Source organism: Schistocerca nitens, chromosome 2 (assembly GCF_023898315.1).
Source record: "Schistocerca nitens isolate TAMUIC-IGC-003100 chromosome 2, iqSchNite1.1, whole genome shotgun sequence".
Classification (NCBI taxonomy): Eukaryota; Metazoa; Arthropoda; class Insecta; order Orthoptera; family Acrididae; genus Schistocerca; species Schistocerca nitens.
Window position 1 is genome coordinate 1,051,578,759 of NC_064615.1, and position 12,083 is coordinate 1,051,590,841.

The window sequence follows — 12,083 nt, forward strand, 5'->3', positions numbered from 1 at the left end:
TCCTTAGGTTAGTTAGGTTTAAGTAGTTCTAAGTTCTAGGGGACTTATGACCTCAGCAGTTGAGTCCCATAGTGCTCAGAGCCATTTGAACCATTTGAACTCAGCAGTGTTCTACGATACGAGATGCAGAAGACAATGGAAACCACTGAATTAAAGATAATAACTTATACCCCCAGGACATGTGGCTTGTAAATGAAAAAGTGTCATGATGATCTCTCCATTGGCAAAAGACTCGGATCCCCAGGAGGGGACTGCCAAGGGCATGGTGACCATGAGAAAACAATTGAATAACCAATGAAATGATAACATTCTACGAGTCGGAGCTTGGAGTATCAGAAGTTTGAACATTGTAGGGAAGATAGGAAATCTGAAAAAGGGACTACTGAGGCTCAATCTAGATACAGTGGGCGCCAGTTAAGCGAAAGAGAAAATAAGACAGTCTTCTGGTCAGACGACTGTAGGGTCATATCAGTAGCAGCAGCAAATGGTGTAACGGAAGTCGCATGTGTTATGAATTGGAAAGTAGGGCAGAGAGTGAGTTACTTTGAACCGTTCAGAGACACGTTTGTTATCACCGGAATCAACAGTAAGCCAACACCGACAACAATAGTTCAGGTATTCATGACGATGTAGCTAGCAGAAGATGACGAGAATTCAATACGTAAAGCGAGATTAATACATAATAGTCATGGAGGATTGTAATGACGTTATAGGGAAAGAATAGGAGAAAAGGTTAACGAAAGAATGGGGGTTTGGTAGTACGAGTGAGAGGATAAAGACTGAGTACTCGATAAATTTTTGATTATAATAGCGAATACTCTGTTCAAGAATCATAAGAGAAGAGGGAGATACAAGTAGACTTAAGTTACATTACATCATTGTAAGGCACAATTTTCGAAATCAGATACTGGATTGTAAATCGCAACCATGAGCAGATATAGACGCAGATTGCAATTTGTTAACGATGGAGAGTAAGCTGAAGGAAAATATTCAGAAAGAATGAATGATCAATAAGTGGGATCCAGAAGCACTAAGGAATGAGCAGATACGTTTCCATTTTTCTGAGACTATAGATACTGTCATAGTGAACATCTCAGTAGGGAGTTCAGTTGAAGAGGAATGGTCATATCTAAATACGAAAACCGCACAAGTTGCAGAGAAAAATGTAGGTACAAGGAAGATAACTGTGAAGAAACAATGGATAACAGAAGAAATACTTAATTTGATCGGCAGAAGAAGGAAGTAAGAAAATGTCCAGGGAAATTTAGGAATACAGAAACACATGTCACTTAGAAATGATATAACATGAAGAGCATGAAAGCTCAGGCGAAAAAATGTGAAAAAATGGAAATGAAATAACTGTCAGAAGGACTGTCCCAGAATACAGAAAAGTCAAAACAACCTTCGGCGAAATTAAATGCAAGGAATATGTCATTAAGAGTATAGTGGGAATTCCACTGTTGAATGCATAGGAGAGGGTGGATAGGTGCAAACAGCACATTGAGGGGCACTGTGAGAGAAGACCTACCGAAAAACATGATGGAAGAAACTGGAGTCGATAGCTAGTTGGTTAGCTATGTGTTCCACTGATCAATCTTACGGTAACCGTTATGATGTGGAACATGTCAAGTGCATAAGAAATGCACCAATGAATCAAATATTTTAATAAAATTTTTATTTTCTACTACATTACCTCAAATGGCACAAAACGTACACATTATTTATTTATTCCTTTTCAAGAATTCATCTATGGTGTAAAAGGAGCTGTCAAGGAGATATGATTTCAGTTTACTTTTGAAACTATCACTGCTGTACGTCAGACATTTTATTTCATCTGGTTATTTATCGAAAAGTCTTACAGTAGCTTATTTTACCCCTTTCTGTCCCACAAACAGGTTAAGTAGAGGATAGTGCGAGTCTTTCTTTCTTCTGGTATTAAAATCATGAATATCACTGTTGTTTTCAAACTGGTCCATGTTTTTGAAAAAATTTCATTACTGAGTAAAGTAATGTGAGGCTGTTGCAAGAATTCCTAATCTTTTAAACAGGTACCTATAAGATGTGCGACTATGAACCACACACATTGTTCAAACCATTTTCTTTTGAACATTGAATACTTTGTGCCTAACTGTTGAGTTACTCCAAAATATTATTCTGTATGACATCAGAGTGTGAAAGTATGCAACATATGTTAGGTTGTTAATTTCTATATCCTCAAATTAGCAATTATTCTGATTGAAAAAGTATCTGAACCTAGTCGCTTTAGGAAATCCAAAATACGAATTTTCCAATTAAGATTCTCATCTATGTGTACACACAAAAGCTTAGTAAGCAATACCCTGCCTATTGACTTCTGTTGATGTGTTATATTTATTGAAGTAACTGTAGACCTTGCAGCAAAAAATAGGATGTACTGTGTTTTTTCAAAGTTCAGAACAAGCCAATTCGCAGAAAACTAATCAATTACTTTTCCAACCACATTATTTGTATCATTTTCTATTGGATTTCCTCTTACTGGATTAATAATTACGCTTGTATCATCAGCAAACAGTGCCAGTTAAGCTTCTTTTTTTTCAGATATGATGGGAGGTCATTCATATATATCAAGAACAAAAGGGGACCCATGGTTGAACCATGTGGAACACCTAATGTAATTTCACTCCAGATAGATGAAGTGGGTAACTTTCATAAATCACTTAACCCATATAAAGAAAGGTTTTGCTTCCTGTTCTGTAGATATGATTTAAAACATTCATATTCTGTTCCATTTGTACCACAGAATTGTAATTGCTATGACATAATGTCAAGATTCATAGAATCAAATGCTTTGGATAACTCACAGAAAATTAATATTGGTGACATTTTACTATTTAAAGAGTATATTATGTGGGCAGTGAAACTGAATATTGCTGTTTCAATAGAATAGCATCTTTGAAATCCAAACTGTGATTTACTAAGTATACCATCACTGATGAGATGTCTATCCACTCATGAGTACATTACTTACATGACGATTTTTGAACATGCCATAGAGCGGCCTGACAATGGCATATTTTAACCTGTCTGGGAAAGTATCTTGAGTTAGTGATGCATCACAGATGTGACTCAGAACCTACGCTGTAGCTGCTCCACATTCTATTAATATCTTGTCAGAGGTGTCGTCTACTCCAACAGACCATTTATTTTTCAAAGATTTAATGATTTTTATAATTTCACAAGAGGTTGTTAAATGAAAATTAATCTTACAAGGATTTCTCAAAACTGGCTCTTCCACATACTGCTTGGTTTTTTCTATTGGACTATTCTCACCAATTTTTTCACCTACACTTCAGAAGTGGTTGTTAAATGCATTACCTGCTTGTGTACTTTTAGTTAAATTGGTCTCATTCTCTTTGATAGCAATGCTAGCTACCCTAGTGGCTACTTTTTCTGTCTGTCTTCTAACAACATTCCATATTGATCTGATTGTATTGCCCAAGTTGTAAATTTCATCTCTAGTATACGTATTTTTAGATTTTCTGACAACTTTACGCAGAATGTTGGAAAAATTTTTATAGTGTAAAATTACTTCTGGGTCTTTACTAATTCTTGATGTCTCATACAATTTTCTTTTTTTCCTTCTGAAGACACTTTAATACCTGTAGTAATACAAGATTTCTTTGAAAACCGTTTGGTGTTAAATTTAGTATTTATTTTGGCGAAAGAGTGTTCAAAACAGGATATAAATTCATCAAGATAAATATTGCATTTATCACTAGCATTTGGCCTATTATATACATCTCCCCAATTAACATTTCTTAAACTTTCTCTGGAGTGTTCTATAGATACCAGTTTGACCAGACTTACAATTTAATTAATGGTTTCTGACCTGTACACCCTGCTATGTTTTATGAAGTACTCAATTGTGCATCATGGATTGATAATATATTTGTCACAGGGAAATCATGTGCTAGTTTTACATCATCATGCTATACAAATACATTATGTATTAGAGTGCTACTGTCTTGAGATATACATGTAGGGAAGTTGATCATTGTTTCTGAGTTACATGTCATTAATAACACATCTAGTTCACTTTTCTAGCAGAATTCATTAGAAATTTAACATTAAAGTCACCATTAATAACTTCTATTTGTCTGACAGACAGCATAATAGGGAATCAAACTTTTTATGAATAGCTCCCAATCTCCTAATAGGGACCTATCCGTACACTATATCAGCACTACATTAACTAACTGTAGTTCACAAGAACAAACTTCAAAGTGCGGATCGATACGAAACTTGCTTACTTCTACAGTTTGGTATTTATACCCTTTTCTGTGTAAATGGCAGCTCCTCCTCTCACCATGCTAGATCTGCACGTGCAAAGTGCTAAATTGCACCCATACATACTGTCACTTAACACACTAATAGCTCATCTGCTTTATTTATTGTTCCCATGATACCAGGGTTGGAACATTAATATTAGCAACAATTTATTTACAGCTCGTACAAATTAGATACGTGTTTCAAAGCTTTACTGACGATCATAGTAGCCACCAGCGTTGTGTATAACCAGTTGCCAACGATGTGGAAGTCGTAGGATGCTCTTAGCAGTGCCAGTTGTGTTGACAGATCGAGCGGCGCGGTCTATTGCCCGACAAATTTGTAGCAGTTCTGAAGCGAATGCCGTGATGTGTTTCCTTCAGTTTAGAAATGGAGTTGAACTTGCGAGGGCTTATGTCAGAAGAGTGCAGTAGGTGGTATAGCAGTTAGCATACCTATTAGTCAAACAAATCAGTAACAGTTTGCTCTGTACGTGCTTGAGCATTGTCCTGCAAAATAATGGTCTGGTCTTGCAGAAAGTGTCATCATTTCTGTCTCTAAGCTGGTCCTAGGTTGTGTTCAAAAAATGACGTACAACACGTAAGCTGTATATTTGGAAAATTAGCGGAAGAAAGCGCGAATTGGGGTATAAAGATGGAAAGACGCAGTCTATGATTATATAGGTCAAAGGGCTTGGCTTAAAAACCAATTACATAGTTATTGAGCATACCACCTAATGTAAGTACTTAGACTGACAGCGGAGGGGAGGAATATTCAAGATGTACAGAACTAAAGATTATAGGAAAGGTCGTGACTAGACAACTACGCAGCTACTTCCAGTGGCATGGAATAGCAGTATTTTCAAAGCTACGATAAGGGCTGCGTAGGCGTTTTGTAGAAAATACTGTGTCGTTTGGGATATATGTGTGGGCACCACTTAACAAAGAAACTGAGGGAAGGGCTCTAGCAAACGAAATGATGTGTCGAAAAAGGTGTTGTAAAACCAGAATAATGAATAGAGTAAGGTTTTAAGACATCAATCGAGCTATAAAAATAGATTCAGTACTGGAATAGTGGGCACAAAGGAAAACATGTCGAATGGTATGGCAAGATGAGATGTATGAATGATAACAGAATAACTCAAAGAGTGTGAGAATTGAATCTTCATGCTCCGCATGATGGCTACACCGATATTCTGTCGACCCCTCCATATTAGGTGAGGGAGAAAACGATTTGTTTCTTTCCGTACATCTTTGAACCGCGTTTAACAGACAACTGATATGCTCATGTGCAAGTTCGTTACGCACTGAGCCGTCTGACCTGCCTCAACTGCGACAAGGAATGTTTTTGCATGGCATATAAATTAATTTTGTAGTTTCCTCTTGGATAGCGGTAGACAAATGTCCACGTCATCTCGTATCAAATTTCCATAAGGGAAAAATAAACGTTTCTATTGCAAAAAAGTATTTCTTAATTTACACGAGAAGCCACACAAGGACACCAGAAAATATCTGAAGATTATTCGTGCACAGTCGTTTAATGGACAAAGTAAGAGCATATGGACTATCAGACCAATTGTGTGATTGGATTGACGAGTTCCTAGATAACAGAACGCAGCATGTCATTCTCAATGGAGAGAAGTCTTCCGAAGTAAGAGTGATTTCAGGTGTGCCACAGGGGAGTGTCATGGAACCGTTGCCGATCACAATATACATAAATGACCTGGTGGATGACATCGGAAGTTCACTGAGGCTTTTTGCAGATGATGCTGTGGTGTATCGAGAGGTTGTAACAATGGAAAATTGTACTGAAATGCAGGAGGATCTGCAACGAATTGATGCATGGTGCAGGGAATGGCGATTGAATCTCAATGTAGACAAGTGTAATGTGCTGCGAATACAAAGAAAGATAGATCCCTTATCGTTTAGCTACAAAATAGCAGGTCAGCAACTGGAAGCAGTTAATTCCATAAATTATCTGGGAGTACGCATTAGGAGTGATTTAAAATGGAATGATCATATAAAGTTGATCGTCGGTAAAGCAGATGCCAGACTGAGATTCACTGGAAGAATCCTAAGGAAATGCAATCCAAAGACAAAGGAAGTAGGTTACAGTGCGCTTGTTCGCCCACTGCTTGAATACTGCTCAGCCGTGTGGAATCCGTACCAGATAGGGTTGATAGAAGAGATAGAGAAGATCCAATGGAGAGCAGCGCGCTTCGTTACAAGATCATTTAGTAATCGCGAAAGCGTTACGGAGATGATAGATAAACTCCAATGGAAGACTCTGCAGGAGAGACGCTCAGTAGCTCGGTACGGGCTTTTGTTAAAGTTTCGAGAACATACCTTCACCGAAGAGTCCAGCAGTATATTGCTCCCTCCTACGTATATCTCGCGAAGAGACCATGAGGATAAAATCAGAGAGATTAGAGCCCACAAGGAAGCATACAGACAATCCTTCTTTCCACGAACAATACGAGACTGGAATAGAAGGGAGAACCGATAGAGGTACTCAGGGTACCCTCCGCCACACACCGTCAGGTGGCTTGCGGAGTATGGATGTAGATGTAGATGTAGATATTGCTTATATTTCCTATGCCAGGATAAAAAATGAAAAGGAAAGGAGGAATTAAATAAAACATGTGCATGAATTTTGATCACTATAGTCATTCATATAGTATTCAATCTGTATATTGAGCAAGCAGTAAAGGAAACAAAAGAAAAATTCGGAGTAGGTATTAAAATTCATGGAGAAGAAGTAAAAACTTTGAGGTTCGCCGATGATATTGTAATTCTGTCAGAGACAGCAAAGGACTTGGAAGAGCAGTTGAACGGAATGGACAGTGTCTTGAAAGGAGGATATAAGATGAACATCAACAAAAGCAAAACGAGGATAATGGAATGTAGTCAAATTAAATCGGGTGATGCTGAGGGGATTAGATTAGGAAATGAGGCACTTAAAGTAGTAAAGGAGTTTTGCTATTTAGGGAGTAAAATAACTGATGATGGTCGAAGTAGAGAGGATATAAAATGTAGACTGGCAATGGCAAGGAAATCGTTTCTGAAGAAGAGAAATTTGTTAACATCGAGTATAGATTTAAGTGTCAGGAAGTCGTTTCTGAAAGTATTTGTATGGAGTGTAGCCATGTATGGAAGTGAAACATGGACGATAACCAGTTTGGACAAGAAGAAAATAGAAGCTTTCGAAATGTGGTGCTACAGAAGAATGCTGAAGATAAGGTGGGTAGATCACGTAACTAATGAGGAGGTATTGGCTCTGAGCACTATGGGACTTAACTGCTGTGGTCATCAGTCCCCTAGAACTTAGAGGTACTTAAACCTAACTAACCTAAGGACATCACACACATCCATGCCCGAGGCAGGATTCGAACGAGGAGGTATTGAATAGGATTGGGGAGAAGAGAAGTTTGTGGCACAACTTGACCAGAAGAAGGGATTGGTTGGTAGGACATGTTTTGAGGCATCAAGGGATCACAAATTTAGCATTGGAGGGCAGCGTGGAGGGTAAAAATCGTAGAGGGAGACCAAGAGATCAATACACTAAGCAGATTCAGAAGGATGTAGGTTGCAGTAGGTACTGGGAGATGAAGAAGCTTGCACAGGATAGAGTAGCATGGAGAGCTGCATAAAACCAGTCTCAGGACTGAAGACCACAACAACAACAACATAGTCATTTTATGGCTATGAGGATCACGGGACAGTTATCGAGCCCTACCTTTCTGTGTCAGTTAGTTGACATCATAAATTTTACACAAATGAATATGTTTATTAATTCATTATCCTCTCCTTTATTATTCATTTTCTGTTTTGTTGTGCCAATATGTAGCTCTGTAACAAGCTTTCTTCTACAGTGGTAATAACGTGAACCCCAACGACATCGCCGTCTTCAGACTGAGGACTGCCTTCACGTTCAACTCTTACGTGCAGCCCATTAGCCTGCCCAACGGCGGAGTTATCCCCACAGGTATGTTCTCAACCGGTAAATATACGGCACTATTTCACCTCGCAACTCAACTGTTTGTAAGTGAAGCACACAATTATTAAAGAATATATAAACTGAAAATACACTAACAGAAATAAATTTTTAGGTACTTGAGGACTGTCAGAGGAAGCTGCTATTTACACGGATGTAGAATTTCTAATAACTTTATAGTATCAGTGCAAAATATGTCATAATGCGTTTGCTGGCTTTCATGACCGTTGCCATTGAAGAAAAAATCTTCTGGGTGATTAGGCTCTTGCAAGTGTTCAGCCACACAAGGACATCAGAAGATATCTGAAGATTATTCGTGCAAAGCTGGCGAAACACCGAGTTGGAGAAGTAGTTCAAGAGGAATGTGACGAAGCTTTGCTCCCACGAGATTTTAGATGCATATGTGTAAAAAGTTTTTAGTACAAACTCCCTCAGTTTTGCTCAGGTTACAAGTTGGAAAGTCTTGATATCAATATAATTAATCACCGAATAACCCCTGACACTATGCTTTCAGCTGATGACTAGTCAACATTAATAATTCAGTTGCCCGTGCTAAGAAATATTTGATGTCTGTAGCTTCAGTTAAAACTGTGTATAAAGTTAGGATTATGATATAACAGTAAAAGTGACAACTGTTCGATCTGTATCATTATCATCATTTTGAAAAGTTTCCAGCCCCAGGCTGGGTCACCATCTAGTCCCGTTTTCCCCACCATCTTTATGTATTCACTCTCGTCCAGTCGTCACCTCGTTTTTCAACACACACCTCGACACATTTCAGCCATCTATCCATTGGTCTTCCTCTTGGTAGTTCCATCAAAACTCTATTTTGTGTATCTACTTGGGAATCCTCTTGTTTTCTGTCCTCTTTAAGTGCCCATACGATCTTAGCCTTGATGCTTCTATTCTGCTCTCAGGGTTCCTCTTTCACTATTTCCGCTTTCGTTCCTCATCATATCTGTCCTAGCTACTGCTGTCCTACTTCTCATGAACTCGTATCTCTTTTCTTCATTACTTATGTTTCAGATGTATAGGTCAGTATTGGAATGTAGTAACTTCTATACACTACTTCTGCCATTCTTTGTGGGGCGTCTTTGTTACAAACTAGGCTCTACCACTTCGCAGTAATGCTTTTGCCTCTCAGTGACGCTCATTGATCTCTTTCTCATTTCTTCCATTTTCCTCTGACACGGTTCCCCAGTGCTTGATACTTTCCACCTTCTGCTATTATTCATCTCCAGTCCTTATTCCGTTGCTTGGTCTATCATTCTTTCTACTTGTAACCAGGGTCTCACATTAGTTTACATTAAATTTCATTCTATAATGTTTCACAGTTTCTTCCCTATTATCCAGCTGTTCCTGAATCTCCTCCTCCCTGTTTCCCCAACTCATCGAGTTACCTGTGAACATCCAAAACCACATTGAAGAGAAGAGGCGAGAATGCACTGCGCTGTGTCAAACCACTTCTTTACTGGAGCCAATCTATGCTCACATTTTCCGCTTTCCTGCTACGGTCGCAGGTTCGAATCCTGCCTCGGTCATGGATGTGTGTGATGTCCTTAGGTTAGTTAGGTTTAAGTAGTTCTAAGTTCTAGGGGACTGATGACCACAGATGTTAAGTCCCATAGTGCTCAGAGCCATTTTTTCCGCTTTCACACAACTGAGTCTTCCATAGTACATCTGCTCCACTCTGCTTGTTGTCTCTTTTTCCACTCCTTTATTTTATAGTGCTTCCAGACCTTTTTTACAGGCGCTGTCAAATGTTGTTTCTATATTCAGAAATACCATCAGAAGAGTTTCACCAAATTCGTAGTGGTGCTCCTGCAGCTGCCTCACAGCAAATATGAGGTCAATAGTTGAGCTCCGAGATCTGACAATATGCAGTCCCTCTCTCGATTTGTTCTCGACCTTTGTTCGAATCCTGACCTCCAGGATCTAATCATATACGTGGGCATAGTATGGTATCAGTTTGACTCCCCTGTAGTTTCTCCAATCCTTCCTACTCTGTGTTTTGAATGTGGAGACAATTAGTGTCTGTTCTATCTTTATAAGGCTCCAAAATAGAATACGCATTTGTGGGCTTGACTGCTGCCCATTTTCAGAGCATGAGTAATCCACAAATACTTCTTGATGACTCACAAAGTATTATTTATATCCAAAATAAGTTCTGGGGCCAGAGTTTCCGTCTTGGATTGACAACAACTGGGCATTATATTTCATCTCGACTAGGACTGGCCGCACACGATGTATATTGCACGAGAATCTTTCTGTGTGGCATAGATACTGATTTTACCTTTGGTTGTCTGTTTTATAGAAAGAGGATCTAGTCAGGCCCACCTGACAGCGCCACAAGTGCCAATACATAGTAACATTGAACCGTGGACTCAGTTTGAATAAAGTGATATACAATACCTGTGCAAAACACCAAACGTATCAACAGCTCTGATTCGAAATTACACGTGTAACTCGTTATTACATTTCTCATAATAAAGGAATGAGTATTGCCAATAAAACAAAGTTACCTATCTGAAAATATATCCAAATAATCATATAGTCTTCTGCCTGTCTGGAGAATTCCAGTACTCACATTTTATCTCTGACGACGACCACCTACAGTCTGAATTGCAGAACTTAAAACGTGTTTTCGGGGAAAATGGATACACAAAAGTGACATCGCATATTCTTTCAAGGGCCGCCGACGAAAGACACTTGGTGAATCAGTAGAGGGCGAAACGGACTGTATTCCTGCCATCCTGTGGAGCAACCAGCAGTAAGTTAGGACGTCTGCTCCAGAAGCATGGGCTAAGACCAGTGTTCCGGCCCGCCTCCAAGATACGAGATACGTTGCGCCCTGTTAAAGACGACATTGCTCTTCGAGTGTCCGGTGTGTACGGTGCACTATGTGAATGTGGCAGTGTGTATATCGGATTAACAATTCACACTATTGCGGAGCGTTGTACTGAGCACAAGTGCCATATAAAACAAAGGTAGTTTGAAAAGTCTATCATAGCAGAGAATTGCCTAGAAAACGGACGTAAAATACAGTTCGAAAATACAAAAGTGTTGGCCCATGCGTCTACATATTGGGACTCCGTTATAAAGGAAGCGGCCGAGAATCGCTTAAACAACAACAGTCTCAACAGAGACAAGGGATACACACTCAGCAGGGCATGGGGGCAGGCTTTGGAATCGAAAGAAAGCAAAGACAGATGCGTGACGGGGGAGCGGCAGTTTAAAACGTGGCGCCTGTACCTGGCGCTACCTGACGTTACCGCAGCTGCCACGGGCAATGGCTCCGCTAGCTGCCCGGGTCAACTTACGCGCGCGCGCGCCACATTGCGTCAGTCTGATTGGCTGCTGATGATGTCATTATGTCTATATAAGCGAGAAACCGTAGCAGTTCCGGCGGTCAGTGAACTCCGGACTGCGGTGGCGGAGATGGTCTTCGAAAGCTCGAAGATTTTCTTGGAACTTACGCGGCTGGAAAACCGAGAACGTTTTATTCATGCATGCCGTCGCGAAAGACTCCGAGGACACATTTCATTTTATTCGTGTTCATTATATCAACAAAAATGTCATTTTATCACAGCATAATGCGTATTTTACTGTCTCATATAATATTCATAGCATGAACCAGCTATGTATTGCAAGTTTATGAAAACTTGTTCCAGTTGTACAATTATAATAACAAAACTGTCATTCATATTTCCATTGCCCATTCTTTTCAACTGATATTCCAAGTCCTTTCCCAACTCAGACAAAATTTCAATGACATTGACGTATCT

General features: G+C 39.4%; 1 protein-coding gene across 1 annotated transcript in view; it reads left to right on the forward strand.

Moving 5' to 3' along the window:
- Nucleotides 1-12,083, forward strand: part of LOC126234781 (trypsin-1-like) — a 48,907-nt gene that overhangs the window by 18,441 nt on the left and 18,383 nt on the right. The window contains exon 5 of the mRNA XM_049943530.1: nucleotides 8,177-8,289. Within this exon, the coding sequence (XP_049799487.1) occupies nucleotides 8,177-8,289 (113 nt within the window). The remainder of the gene's footprint in view (nucleotides 1-8,176; nucleotides 8,290-12,083) is intronic.